The 15907-nt window shown below is 40.1% G+C and overlaps 1 protein-coding gene across 1 annotated transcript in view; it reads right to left on the reverse strand.

Annotated features, from left to right (window-relative positions):
- Positions 1-15907, reverse strand: part of NECAB1 (N-terminal EF-hand calcium binding protein 1) — a gene marked incomplete at both ends in the record, with an annotated part of 134175 nt that overhangs the window by 14536 nt on the left and 103732 nt on the right. The window contains 4 exons of the mRNA XM_084230541.1: positions 708-761; positions 4240-4316; positions 9396-9517; positions 15188-15324. Of these exons, the coding sequence (XP_084086667.1) occupies positions 708-761; positions 4240-4316; positions 9396-9517; positions 15188-15324 (390 nt within the window). The remainder of the gene's footprint in view (positions 1-707; positions 762-4239; positions 4317-9395; positions 9518-15187; positions 15325-15907) is intronic.

The following is a 15907-nucleotide window of genomic DNA, read 5'->3' on the forward strand; positions in this document are numbered from 1 at the left end:
ACATCTTTTCCTACTAATCACTTTTCTTTGAAAAATGACTTCTGAGCATCCACAATGTGCCCGGTACAGGGCAAAGTGCTAGAAAGACAAGTGATGATGGGGGCCAGGATTCAACCCAGCCAGAGCTCACAGCCTAATAGGGTTTGTAAAATGTCTATGACAGTTTCAATGGGTCCTATCTCTGCTTGTCATAATCATTCAGTCATTCAATTTCCTCACTGATTTAAACCTGCATCAAATTTTCACTTGCAAGCATTACATGCCAGGTACTCTCACAAAAACCCTGAGAGGGCCTCCCTGGTGGCTCAAGGGGTTACGATGCAACCTATGAAGCTGTTCGCAGCCACGGCAGCATGAGTTCCTGGGCAGGGAGATACCCACATGGCACAGCAGACCTCTCCTGACTTGCCCACTGCTCCTCTCAGCAGTGTATTTCAGTCAGTCTGCCTGTTCTGCTCCCCACTCTGTCTCTGGTGAATCCTCTCACCCTCCCCACCTCTGGCCTGTACCCCAGCTCTTGTATGCATAAATAAATAAATCTTTAAACAAAAAAAAAAAAAACCCAAGAAACAGGTTTCCACAAATTACAATTTAGAAAATACTTAGTCACATAAAAGGCAATGTGCATTATTACTTTTTCAAATTTTCACTGAAATAGTAATTTTGAAGAAACTATGTTTTCAAAATTGATTTAAAAATGTACTTACAGATTTAGTATTCCCTTCAATAACTTCTTCTTCCAGTGGTTCAAGTTTGAGATCCTTCAAGTTTGAGAAAGAAAGGGAAGTTAGGACAAAAAAAAGATTAAAAGAAACGTGTTTGAATGGTAAACTAAATCTTTAAAAATAGTCTACATAGAGAAACTGCAGCAATAGTGATCCCTCTGACTGCTCTTTTCCTAACACCAACTCAGATGTGCTTTTTCAGCTCAATCTTCTTTAAGGTAAGAGAAACTTAAAACATTGAATGAGAGTGATATTTAACCAGACCACTTCAAATGGGGATGTCCTCTGATCTGATGCTACATTTAAGACTTCATGAAGAAGGAAGGGACTTTGTTTTAAGCTTACTGGAGGATTCAGCAATACATGAGAAATACTTTCAACATATTTCCCTAAAAACTCGGGGGCTAACATAGGAAGAACAAATGCTAGAAGAAATGTAGAGATTTCAAGTGTTATTTCCCCTCTCACCCCCATGCACGGTTTTGATAAGTCTTACAGTGAAGACTTATCGTAAATGCTTAGTGGAGGGAAGAGAAAACATGTATTCCACTGCAGGTCCACTTCCTTTAAATGGTGGGATTAAATCTAGTGCTAACCACTGTAGGAGACAAGATAGCAGTGAAATGACATGCACTTAGCTCGTGTTTGGATTTTTCTCTAAAAACCTAATTCAGACAGTCCAGATTTTACGTTGTAGAAGGAAACTGAACTTGCGCTGCTTCTCCATTCATTAATACAATTCATGCTGAGCCCCACACAGCTAGAGCTCCCTGCTGAAGACAGTCACATTCTACTTTCAGCAAACCTCTCAGACACCATCTTCAAAATGAAATCCTTTCACAGAAAAGGGAAGGAGAAAAAGTCTAGGAAAGAAAAAGGTATGATGCTACTTTGATTTAAAGTGGAAAAAACGGTATGACCTAAATTTGAGTCATTCTTTTAAAAATAACTGGATAAATTTATGACACCAAATAAAGACAGGCTTGCCAACAACTTCAAAGCTGTTTTTAAGAGAAGCATTTGCATTCTTTAAGAGAACTCAAACTTACTTAACAACTGCATCCTTATGTTTTAACTAGGTTTGGTTTCCAAATAGGGATCCTGGATTTCCAGGTCTTTCACCAAAGGAAAAGCCTTTATTATTCCAATGACTCTTTCCAGTTTCAGCTCACATATCAGTTAATGAAATTAGGGAGAAGAAAAGTTGATTTGCAGCATGTTCTTAGCATAGGTTATCTGCCCAGCATGTGGCCAGTGTAAATTTAACTAATGGCAAAAGTGGTGGCAGAGGCATGCAACTCTCTAAGGTTGCTTCTCCTGGACTTTTTTCTTTGCATAGCATCTCCTCAGAGACTGTACTTATCCTCAAGATTGGAAGTTTCGCCTTTGTGAGAACACCTCTTAAAACTTAAATCGATTTCTCACCTCCCAATATCAGACTGGGAATTTCACCCAATTCCTGCATTTTTTGAAATTAACACAGCAAAAGATCACTTCATATTCTCACCCCACTTCACTAGTGATCTCTTACTTCTCTCTCTCTCATTTGCAACGGCATCACTGTCTCAGAAGTTCAAATTCATACCCTCAAACCCGTATTTGAGATCCTCCAGTCCTTTGCCCACCACACCCATATGATGATCCTATTAACTTCACCTCAAGTTATTACATCTGTCATTTTCTTTTCAGTCACTTAGTCCAGGTCCATCTCTTGATACACGTGATCCAGGTGGGCTCAGGTCTACAGTCTGGGCTTTAATGCCACTGTTTGAACAGACTGAGGTAGCTCTGGTTCTGAATTTTCTTGTTTGAATTGATTTTATATTCTTGCTTTTTTTTAATCTAAAGAATCTTATTAGTTACATCACTTATCTGTTGAAAAATAATAAATGCCTCCTATTGTCTCCAAGGCCAAGTCTAAATCCCTTAGTCTGTTAATGCCACCATGGCATGGCCCCATTCAGCCATACAATCTCATTTGTCACAATTTCTCCAAACAAAAAACTAACCATAGTGGTCTACTTAAACCCAGTTTATTCTATCACTTACCTGAACTCTCTCCAGCAGTTCTGTTCACCGTAACTTTTTCCAAAAACAAATTGCTAGCTGACTAATATTTTTTCAAACTTTAATAACAACACATTTTCCTTTCAGTGAATTATCTCTTTACTTTTCAGTACAGTACTACGGGATGGTATCAGAGTCCCAGATGATAAAAATCAAGTTGCTCTTCCAGCCCCTAACCAAAAGACCATATGTGACTCTAAAAAGATCAGATTCTTCCCTTTGGGAATCAGAATCTTGAGCAGAATGTCAAGGTGGACATGTTTGGAATTCATTTGTTCGAGTGGAGGTAAGCCAAGAGACAGTTGAATATTTCTTGTGAGAGTTATTTTGCCTCCTGACTTCTGCTGAATCCGCATCTCCAGACTGTTTACTGATTCTGTGAGTACTCTTACTTCCTTTGAGAAAGAAAACCTTTCTGATTAAAGGGATGGTTTTGGCTCCTTGTGATCAAAATTCCTGTCATTCTTTTTAAAACCTAATTTACTCTACCTTCCTAACATATGAGGTTCTTTCTAATCACACCAATTCAATGTGATCAGTCCCTCAGGTCAGCATCTGCTCCACTCATCTTTGGCCCATTTTAGTCCATCAGCAAGTATTTACTGAGCATTAACTGTGAACGTGGTTTTGTGTTGCCACATATTTTTAAAAAACCCTGTTAATTTGTTTTTTAAAATATAGCTTATTTTAAAGGACTGTGGATTAGTAACTGTGTCCCAGACACAAATGTTCCTTCCTTAGTGTCTGACATGCACAGAAAATACATTTGTACAGATGCTGCCTCTTTCATTTAAGGGGAATATCAATTGTATTAATAAAATACCAAAATAAAACAAAAAACCCTGAAAATACAAAACATAGTTCTGATGAACTCTTCAACACAACCTAACTTGGTTGCTAACTGGGTGATGATTTTGCTAATTTTTAAAAATTTGTATTATTTTTTATTGAGGTAACAATTGTTAAAAATACTTTCAGTCCATTGGGGCACCTCCCCACCTTGCTCTATGCCCCTCACCAACCCCCAGGCTTCCAAGCCTTATTCTATAGATACAAACTGGGTAACTTTAATGCCCAAAATCACAGATTAATATGCTGATTTCTAAAAGTTGAGTATGTTATCTCACACAGCTATTTCCCTGAATCCCTTTGAAACATTGTTCAGACTTCAGGCAGGTCATCCCTAAGATCTGCCTTCTGGATCTTCAAGCACACAATTACCGCATTCTATTTTGGATATAACTAGGGATGGGGCTTAATGTGAGATTCTATATTTTCTTTAATGACAGAAACAAATCCAATTAACTAACAATCTGCCGTATGAAGCATCACTGTGGTTGAGCTGATACCCTAACTGTGGGGCAACCTTAATTATTGGGGCAATGAGGAATAAAGACTCAGAACCACTAGGAGGTTTGAAGGAGAAGAAAGAAAAGGCATTACCCACCTTCTTTTCCAGTTTGTCAATTAATTTTTGGAGTCTGTTTATCTGAGTCATCCACTGGTTGTCATCTTCTAGCAAACCTTGAGGAGAAAACAAGGAGGGCAATATGTTAAACGGGACAGAAAGGCTTAGATATCTCAGCACTTTCCTTTTCCCCTGAAGGAAGAATGCAGAGTCACTGACTAGCCACACATTAAAAAAAAAAAGAAAAGAAAAGAAAAGAAACCACGGAGATATTCACAAGAATGCTGAAATAAAGATTTCCATAGATCCACACATCCCAGGGGGTTTATTTTCACAAGTTTGTTTTGTAATGTAATGTAATGTTGCCTGTACTAAACTTTGATATGAAAGAACAGGTCCTGCTGAGCCATTTTTACCACCCCATGAGGCAGTTGATTTTTCTTTTCAAAAAAGGAAAGCATCAATTAATCATTGTAAACTTATTTCTGGGGCAGTGGCCGGAGCCAGGGAAAGCACAGGCCTGACCACAGCAAGATATAAATTGTTACAACCAAACAAAAGAAGAAAAATGTAGCCAGTGTCTCCTCCTCGAGGAACTAACCTGAGGATCCATGGCCACTGTAGTCAAGACATAATGGGTAAGAGAGCAGACTGGGGCATGCTGATCTTGGTCAAATTACCTGACTCCTCTGGACTTGGACTTTTCTTATTTTTAAAATGAGAATAATAATATGACCACTCTCATAGTCACTGTGAGGATTAGTGTATATATATGTATGTACATGTTAAGTATATATGTAAGTATATGCTTGTGAGTATACATGTGTGTCTATATGTGTATGCACATGCATGTAGGTGGACACACATGGCCGTACACATAGAGCATGGGCATGCACAGGTACACACAGCCCCTCACATCTGTATCCAGCACCAGGCTGAACATTATGTAAGCTCTGTCTCTTGTCATTGTTGTGACAAGTATTATACAAAGTGCAAATGGAAGAGCTGAGGCCTGAGCTCCTGCACCAACATCCCTACGTCCTTACATATCCTCACTGCTACTTGCTCAAATGCTTTCTCAGACATTGCTGAAGTACAATTATTTAAGAATTCTTGACAGGAGGAGATGACTGAATTCAAGACAATAAGCCCTCGCTTTAGCTTTGAACAATAAGGAGACGAGTCCTAAATTATAAAGGAGTGGTAAGAATTAACTTCTCTTCCTGCCTTCTTGGGGGAAGCACTTCTCCAAGCCCACCAAATAAATGATGCAAAAATTAGTGGTAAGACCAAGCAGTGGCTACAAAATTTAGAAAATACTCTAAATGTAAAAGCAAGATCTTACAAATATAAAAACAAACTTTATGTCTATATTTATTTTTAAAGAGTTATTTTTATTTATACAAGACTGGGGTACAGGTACAGTCCAGATGCGCAGGAGGGTAAGAGGATTCACCAGAGACAGAGAGGGGAACTGAACAGGCAGACTGAAATACATTGCTAAGGGGAGCAGCAGGTGAGACAGGAGGGGTCTGCTTTACCATGTGGGATTCTCACCGGCCGGCCAGGATTGAACCGGCGCTGCAGAGGCTGTGGACAGCTCACAGCGCAGCACTCAACCGCCTGCACCACCAGGGGAGGCCCTATGTCTATATTTTAATTCACAAATTCATTAGCACATTTCCATTCTGGGTTGCTCCTAAAAGAATTCAAGGTGGCTGTCATGTCAAAGTCCTTTAGCAGACTGTTTTCTAAATGGTTCTGAAAGGGTACTGCTAAGAAAAAGAAATCTTTCCCTGTTAAAGAGTCACAGACCTGGAAATGTAAAGTAAATAATAAGTTTGTGTCCTTAATAAGCATATCTAGGGCCTCCCCTGGTGGCACAGCAATTGAGCGCTGGGTTGTGAAGCTGCCCGCATGCAGCCTCTGCAGCACCAGTTCGATCCCCGGCTGCTCCCCGGCCACCCAAGGAGGGTCCCACATGGCGCGCAGACCTCTCCTGCCGCCCGCTGCTCCCCTCAGCAGTGTACTTCGGTCCCTCTGCCTGCTCTGCTCCCCGCTCTAGCTCTGGTGAATTCTCTCACCCTCCAGCGCTTCTGACTGTACCCAGTGCTTGTATAAGTAAATAAAAAACAAACCTTTAAAAAAAAAAAAAAAAAGCATATCTAAACAAGAACAAGGTCTGGCAGCAGGCCATCCTGAAAGATCTGTGTCCTTCCCCTTTTCCTGTGTCAAGAATTTGTATGCTAACTAACCAACGTTATCAATGTAAAGTGGTTGTGTATAAAAGAAACTCTTTGTCTCTAGACAGGTGCTCAGACCTTACCGGGAGGTCTGGGACCTCATGCATGAGTAACAAAGCTTCCTGGCTTCACCATTCCTGAAGTACCACTTGTTCTTCCCCTGCCTGGGTAAAAGGCTAGAATTTATTTCTGCCAACAGTTCAAGTGGAAAGAACAACCTGTATTTTGACTAGATATTGTCATTTTCTAGTCACACACAGTTGATTATTGTTTCCAATTCTTCCCTATCTTTTTGCTGTAGAATTACATGTAAACACCTTTTGCCTGTTCCGGGGAAGTGCCTCCTAGCACAGGAGCCCAGGACATTGCCCTCCTGTCACTGTTGGCGTGTGGCTCATGAGAGCCGAGAAAGGCACTAGTTTTATTTTTTTCCTTTTGTCTCATTTATTTTTATTGTAACCGAAGTATCATTATTTTACATTCTTGCTAGTGTTTTGACAGTCCAGGCTTCCCTCCCCCTTCAAGTCTGGTCACTGTAGCCCTCCCTCCACCAAAGCACCCAGCATTCTCCACCACTGTCCCTTGCACTCTCCAGCCACATCCCTGTCTTTATCCCTCTCCTCCCCTGCCCCTCTGAAAGCCAAAGATCAATGGTCAATTTTCAAGGGATTCTACTAAATGAATTAAGCCAGAGGAGAAAGATATTTACTGGACGGTGTCACATATGTAGAATATAGAAAAACCAAACAAGGATCAAAGACAGACTTTAAAACCAACCCTTGAAACACACAATGGTATAAGTGGTTTTAAATGCTGCACACCTTGGGACCTCCCTGGTGGCGCAGGGTAAAGATAGCACTATCAAGCTATCGCCAGCCACTGTGGCTTGAGTTTGATTCCCTGCCAGGGAGCTGACCCACATATGGCTCAATAGATCCGCCTGTTTTACTCCCCACTTGGTCTGTAGTGAATCCTCTCATTCCCCCACATCTCTAGCCTATACCCCAGTTCTTGTATGCATAAATAAATCTTTAAAAAAAAATAAATGCTGGGCCTCCCCGGTGGTGCAGCAGTTGAGCACTGGGTTGTGAAGCTGCCCGCAGCCTCTGCAGCGCCGGTTCGATCACTGGCCGCAGGGCGAGGGTACAACATGGCACACAGAACTCTCCTGCCTCCTGCTGCTCCCCTCAGCAGTGTACTTCTGTCCTTCTGCCTGCTCTGCTCCCCGCTCTGACTCTGGTGAATTCTCTCACCCTCCTGCGCTTCTGACTGTACCCAGTGCGTGTATAAATAAATAAATAAATAAATAAATAAATCTTTAAAAAAAAAATGCTGCATTCCTGACCTGTGGTTGGTGTTTCTGACTTCCACCAGGGTTACAGGAGTGGTAGAGCAGAACCCAACCAATAGCCTAGAGCCATAGATAACTGAGATACATCAGAGTAAACCATAAATTGGGCCTCCCTAGTGGTGCAAGGGGTTAAGACGCAACCATGAGACTGTCCGCAACCTCTGCAGCACGAGTTCAATCTCTTGGCCGGCCAGGGAGCAGCCCACATGGCGCAGCAGACCTCTCCTGACTCGCCCACTGCTCCCCTCAGCAGTGTATTTCAGTCAGTCTGCCTGTTCTGTTCCCCACGCTGTCTCTGGTGAATCCTCTCCCCCCGCCCCCACACACACACCCCTCTGGCCTGTACCCCAGCTCTTTTATGCATAAATAAATAAATCTTAAAAAAAAAGTTAACTATAAATTCATGAAACAAAACCCCAAATACTTGCTACTGCAATCACTGATACTTTGAGGTTGTTTGTTTCACAGCAGAAAATGGACCAATAACCTGTATGAACTTGGACAAATTACTCTGCTTTCTGAGAAATGGTGATAGTGACATCCATCAATAGGACAGTATTTAAGAAAAAACCTTGAAATCTTTAAAGCACATGCTGTATAAATATAGGCATAGTCAGTACTTTTTCAGAAATGCTAGCTATTTAAAGCCTCACTTGTGTTAAAACATGTTCAAGTGATATATATACACACACATTTACACATATATACACAAGCATATATGTTGATGCTTTATAAAAATTACCATTTCACACCATGACTTTGCATATTTCAACATGACTATAATGTAATTATTATAAATGGCACTGTGAAATGAAATAGCCTAAGAAATTACTATGAAGGTTTTTAGTCCAATAAATCTTCTAACACTTGAAAAATATCAGCTATGACTTCATTACTATCATGAAAGGAAGTAAAGTTTCTTTTCCTAAGATGCATTTAATCTCTTCAGTAGGTGTGGGGATCTAGTGCCTCGTAGGGGAAAGACTAATGGGTTCCTTTTCTGCTTGAGGATTATGGGGATTTCTATGGGTCTCAGGTGGGGATGAGTCCCTTCCTGCCCTCTCCACCACCTCTGTGCACTGCATGGGCACACCTGCTGGTGTTTGGACAGAACTGATGGTGAGAATCATCATCCCAGCTTTTAAAACCTTGGACCCTTAGCCACTTTGATTTCAGACAAATTTTGTTTGAAATGAGGAGTGTCCATTAATATTTTTGCTTTAAATGCCTTTTTTTTTCTTTTTAAATTTTTAATTTATTTATTTATACAAGCACTGGGTACAGTCAGAAGCGTGGGAGGGTGAGAGAATTCACCGGAGCCAGAGCGGGGAGCAGAGCAGGCAGGAGGACTGAAGTACAGTGCTGAGGGGAGCAGCGGGCGGCAGGAGAGGTCTGCGCGCCATGTGGGACCCTTCCCTGGTGGCCGCGGAGCAGCCAAGGATCGAACCGACGCTGCAGAGGCTGCGGGCAGCTTCACAGCCCGGCACTCAACTGCTGCGCCACCAGGGGAAGCCCTTTAAATGCCTTCTTATTTATATAAAAAAACCCAATGTGAAAATACAAAGATTCAGTTTTGAAGAGAAAAAGACAACTGTGTTTACCTGGACCGCTGACGGTGAACTGAGGGCTGTTTGGGGAGAAGCTATTGTGTCTCTGGACTCGGCGACTTGTTCTCTTTCCAGGCCATTGAATCGACAGGACTTCTGGTTTGGTTGGCCCTTGTCTGAAACAACAGAGATAACGCTGAACCTCAATGTCAGAGCTGCAGTCCCTTGCCTCAGTGAACAGATCAAGTGTCAGTCACAAAGATTTTCTAGTGTAGTGAATGAACTTTTAAAAATTATATATATGTATGTAACTGTGTGTGTACACACATTTGCTTCTTTGTGTTCAGTTTCAGAGCATCTAAGGTGATTTTTTTCCTTTCAATTTTGATTCTAATTTTTTTATTGTATATTTACATTAGATGAACACTAAGAACAGGCAAATTGACTTACCAGTGGCTTATGAAGTGGATACTTCTGGGGTTGGCTTTTGATAGGGAGTTGTATAATAATGTCTTTGGCGTTGTTAACTGAAAGTCTCAATGATAGTTAAGGTTTATTAGGTAATTAGTGAGGATTTGAGCCTGGGAGGCAGTCCAACAGATTTTACTCTCAGAGCTGTTCCAATAAATGCCAGTCTGAATTTAGTTTATTAAAAGTAGGAATGGTGAGTCATTAACACGAAAAATATAATTTTTAAAAAGATTTACTTATTTTTGCATATAAGATCTGGGGTGTAGGCCAGAGGTGTGTGTGGGGTAGGGGGGAAAGGATTCACCAAAGACAGAGTGGGGATCAGAATGGGCGGATCTACTGAAATACACTGCTGAGGGGAGCAGCGGGCAAGACAGAAGGAGGTCTGCTGTGTACCACATGGGTCAGATGTGGGTCAGCTCCCTGTCTGGGGATGGAATTGGTGCTGCAGTGGCTGTGAACAGCTTCATAGTACTGAGATTTAACCCCTTGTGCCACCAGGGATGCCCAAGAATGTAATTCTTGATAGGAGGGGCTTCCAGTTCTAAGTTATTTCCTGGGGCTATGCTGATGCTAAAAGAGGGCAATTTAGGATTGAACTTCTCCCTTCCTGAGGAGTGCACTTCCTGCAGAGATGCAAAGTTTGGGTACCCTTTGTTAAATATTCTTTGTCTAATCTTGGTCCTCAATGGGTGTGAAAAGACTGACTTTACCATCAGGGTCAGGCAACAGATCCCTGCACACATGACAGGATGGAGCCTGATTCACATTTTAAGTCTATGAAGATGACTTTGCACTCTTTCTGCCAACCTGGGCCAAGATGGAGAGTGGGGGGGCTGTGTGTCTCAGAAAATTTTACACTGTGTTCACAGAGTGCTGGGAATCATTTATATATTGTTAGTCAAATCACCTTGCTTTGATTGTAATGGTATAGATGTATACATATGTAAAATAACTCATTCAGCTGTACACAAAAAATTATTTGATCTTAAAAAATTTTAAATGACTCAACTTTGGAAAAGAAATGACAAAAAAACTTTATTTTTTAAATTTTATTTTAACATTTATCGATTTTTTTGTTTTTTTAGACAATATTTGCTTCCCCCCACCTCCTCTGGTTGAGTCCCCATAGAATTTTCTTTCCCAAGGCACCCGTGCACCATCACCACAGTCCCCTGTGCTCCTCCCTCCCTTCCTCTCCCTCTCCCTCCTCCTCCCCTGCAGGATGTCTCTGGTTTATAATTGTCTGTTTTTGCTTTGTTGTGTTTTGTACTGTTATTATTTTTTTATACTGGTGTCTTATTTGGTTCCCCTACATTCCTGTTATAAGTGAAACATCCAATATTTTTCTTTTTCCTTCTGGCTTATTTTGCTGAGCATAATTCCTTCTAGCTCCATCCACTTTGCTGCGAATGTCATGAGTTTAAAAAATCTTAACACAGAGGAAGACAAGTAATACTGTCTTAGGAGTCACTTAACTCACTGGTTTCACTGTCCTTGAGTTCTTGCCTCTTGGCTGTTAGTGCCTTCTCGGAAAGTGAGTTTGAGACAAACTCTTCCTCCTTTGGTCTTTGCATGAGTTGTAGATCTGTTGCTTGAATCTCTGCCATCTACTTTTTCTTGTGTGCCTCTGATCACAGAAGAAATGGTGCGACAGACTTTTCTTCATATTCCATGTTTCTAGCTTTTTGGCTCTTCTTTGTTTTTTGTTGGTGGGTTTCTGATTGTTTTTAGTTCAAGCACTTTTAATACTTTTTTAAAATGAATTTAAGGAGGGAGCAAAATAAATCACTTGTGTTTATGTACCAATCTTTTGCTAGCCCTTCCTGTGGATTCTCCTAGGCATTCAAAAAGAACTTTCTAGCAGTTTGATGGTCACAGGAGTTGGTGGGTAGAGCAGCCCTTTTCTATGTTTAAGGTAAGGAAATGTAAACCGAACATTTAAAATTAGATGTCAGTGAAATTAAACCTTTTTTTTTTTTTAACTTCTAGACTAAACAACTATGAAAAGAAGAAAAATAATTTTCTGGCACAGAAGAAATTGGTCATTTTTGGATAAAGAAGTTCTTTGGAAAAATAGAGCAAGCTTGTAGATTCAAGCATAAAAAAAGAAATTCATATATAATTAAACTGTTTCCAGAAAGCTAGTTTGTAAAGGAAGAGAGGTTTATGTAAGAGGTCAGGGGTCCTATAGAGAGAAACTTCCACATAATGTAATGATTATTCCTATCATTGGCTATTAGGTAGTGTAAAAGACATGGGATTAAGTTGGTCCCCATTTAGAATAGTTTTCCAGGGCAGATTCAGAGTGTTATAGAATGTCATCTGGAAACCTCACCTCTGTGGTGTTCTGACTGTATGCAGCCCTTCTTTCTGAAATTGCCATTTTCACATGAATAGACACAGACATTTTGCCCAACGTGGCATGTCTAACTCATTACTGTGGGATGAATGATACAGTGTTATTCCTCCCTGGGGTGGGGAGCTACAATAGATGACTTCTCCGAATTTGATATATTCCAAGAAATCTTTGTATCCCTAGGATTCACAAATATTAAACTGCAAAGTGGTACTGATTCTGAAGAGGAGCAAATTATTACAACCTGGGGTTTTTAACGATATCTGTGGGTTATAAATTTTGTCTCTGCAGGGCACATTGGAATCTTCCTTTATGACAAATTCACACAGGTGACTTCTTGGATACACTGATTTGCCTTTTCCTCTCTTGAGCTAGTTCTCTTCCCCAGATTAATATCACATACCGCCGGAAGACTAATTTCCCTTAACCTCATTTTCATAATATTTCCCCCTATTTATAACCACCATTGACAATCTCTGATCAAATTAGGTCTAAATGCATCAGTCTTACAAGACTTTCCCTAACCTCTCACGGCAGTAGGGCCAGTCTCCTCACAATCCCGGGTCTTCAACCACAACCTCTCTATACGGCTTTCTTTACCCGAACTTCCCTTTGATTCAGTTTCATATATTTAACACATAGTTGTACCCAGTGGGGGGAAAAAGGTGAAGATACTGCCATCTAGACACTCAGTCTAATGAGGGAGAAAAACAAGGGAAGTAGAAGCAGAAGGTGCTAGGAGAGCACATGAGGCTAAAATGGGAGGTAGAAAAACCTGCTTTGAAAGCTGTTAAGTCTTCCCAGAGAAAGTGCTGTACAGATGTGAGCAAACAGAGGAATTTGCCAGATGGGAGAAGCTAGGTAATAGGGGATAATGATAAGCCCCATCGCTTTGTGAAGAGTGTCTTTCTGCAATACTATTAAATGCCCATAAAGGTCCAGTTTGAGTCTTGACTCCACATGAGATTTCTTCACTGATCTCCTGTTTGATATCATGGGACCATCTTTCTTCTGTGTTTTTCCTAAACTAGTAAGGGGCCACGGGCTTTTGCTCACTTTGGTTTCTGGTGACCAGCTTACAGGAAGACAGTCCTTTCAAGCTGGGCCTAATTCACAAGCTTCTGTCAGGCTTATTAGCCTTCTCTTTGGACATTGTACATGCAAACCCATAATGGAAATTTGTTTTCTGTTTGCTTGGGTGTATGCATTTTTTCTAGACGCCTTTCTTTCTCACAGAAAATACTGTGTATTATCATGGAATTTAAGGTGAGATTTAGCCATCCCTGGGAGCCTTAAATACCACATAATAGTATAGTATTCCCCAGACTAATACTGGGCCTTTGAAATCTCCCATTCTTCCAGGCTGTTTTTGCGCTAGAAATAAAAGACTCATTAGTCCTCTAATGTCTTCTATTTTCCTTAAACTCTGCATTAAGCTTCTCATTAAACACAGCTGCTGTGCAGCTGTTGGCAACAGTCACAAGAGTTCAAGACTAGCCTGTGGCCTACCAGAGACACATGAAAAAAAAAACCAATTTTTATTACACACCCACTAAATGGTGATGAGTGCAGAATCCAAGTTTGTAGGAGGTAACTATAGAAAAACCCAAAGAGTGGGTGAAGAAAGGGAGTAGAGGGCTTTTCCAAGCCTCGTCTCAGGTGGTAAATGATTGATGCTAAAAAAGAAAGAATCTGGTTTTTTTTTGTCAAGAAAATCTAAACAAAAGAACAACAAAAACAGCCTCATTCTCTCACTAGGAACATGAAATCAATTTCATTGTGCTTTAAGACATCCAGTTATCCTCTGCTGCAACCTGAGGAGCCAGGCTGTTTTTTTTCATAAACTTATTGTTTCACTTTGCCATTTGATATGGAATCGCAATGTAAAAAGGAAGTTTATAAGATAAAAATTCCACACAGATCCACTGAAGAGAGTATACCCATGCTCATCGACTGTGCAAGTCCATGAGATCTGAGATTACAGGCTTTTTTGTTGGAGTTGGGTGGCGATCACTCATTTTGACACAGTAAACACATGGTTGAAAATTCCACCATTTTTCTGAGATGTCCTAATAATTATGTATCCATTAATTTGTTGAGAAAATCTGGCCCTACCGAGTAGTCTATTATCAGCCTATTCAAAAAACGTACTATGTGACTCAACCCTAATTTAAAATGCAAAAGTTAGATAAGATATATCTATAGGTTTAAAGTAACACATGCAGAAATATGTTGCATAAGCAAGAGTTTTTGGCAAACCGTTCTCTGGTTTGTAAGGTATAAACAGAGTAACTCAAGACAGAACCAACTGTTGGTTGAATTATTTTAATGTCTGCTTTACACATTTCTAATTCAGGTTTCTCTTTAGCATTCATGTCTTTATTTACATAACTAATATAACCTGGCTACCCATCATCTCAGTGATATTAGTGGTTCTGAATCTTGAACTCTTTTTCCATCATTCACTTTTCTCTATTTCCTTAAAAAAGTAGACTCATTGAATTCTCAAGTCCCCTAGGATACCCAAGTTCACTTAGGCTGTAAGGCTTGTTCCCATCATTAATACCCATTTGCAAGACGAATTCAAATGTCATAAGGAAACTCCATGAAGTTGTATTATTGATATTTGCTCTTTCAGTCTTCTGAAATACCTTGGCAATTTATTTCCTTTTCTCTATGGCACTTATTTTGTATCTTGCATTATAGTTTTAGTGTTCATATCTTATCTGTGTCACTGACTTTAACCACCTTAAAGATTGGGACATTATAAACAGTGTCTTTTAAATCTTCTTTACTAAAATTTCAATTAATTTTTGATGTATAAAAGATGGACAGTAAAAGTTGAATTGCCATTTTTAAGCGGCAAATATAAGGCAAGCACTCAGGGGTGGTCTCTGTCATTCTGTTTAAATCCATTAATGCTCCTTTTTAGTTTTCACTATTTTAAGTCTGATGCCCTTCAACTGATCTTCCATAGAGTCACTAAAGTGACATCATATGAAAGTGTTTGACTTGCCTTTCTTGACGGGTTTGCTCCTCAGTAGTTTCCATGGCACATTCCAGAGAATTCTGGAGCGACTGCAGCTGATTCAAGGTCTCCTTCAATAAAAACCGAGTCACAAATTGTTCCAAGTTGGACGCCTCTTGGTAGTCCTAAGGATGACAAAATGAATGCAATTTGAAGTATGGTAGGAAAAAATAACCAGGGATGCTTATCCCCCCATGTAGCCATAAATCTCAGTTTAATCTTTGAAAAGGAGAGACAGAGGAAAGACGACATGTCAGAGCCTGAATTTGGGGCAGAGCTCTAGCCACCAGCAGAAATTGAATAAAAGAGCTGCAGAAACTAGAATAATCTCATTTCCCATTGCGTCTACCTCATGATTAGGAAAAAGAACAAAACCCAACAGAATATCGAATAGACATCTGTAGAAAAGGAAAAAGTATATTATCTGGAAAAGAATGTTACTAACTCAGAGTTTGTTCTGTATATCATTTAAATGATGACCATGTTATCGTGTGTTTTCTCTATTACCATAAATGCAGTCACGTTTCAGCAATTGGCTTTGTTCTCTCTTGATGTATTTATTATGCCTGATCTGTATTATACTGAAGTCAAAGAAAATTATGCGGTTATCTCAAAATTCAGAAAATGTTAGACTGCAAATATTAAAACAGTTAACAAAATCTGCGCATGTACCTCTCAGTAACTTCATCTGAGCTAGTTTGCTCTGAC

Source organism: Talpa europaea (genome assembly GCF_964194135.1).
Source record: "Talpa europaea genome assembly, chromosome: 3".
Classification (NCBI taxonomy): Eukaryota; Metazoa; Chordata; class Mammalia; order Eulipotyphla; family Talpidae; genus Talpa; species Talpa europaea.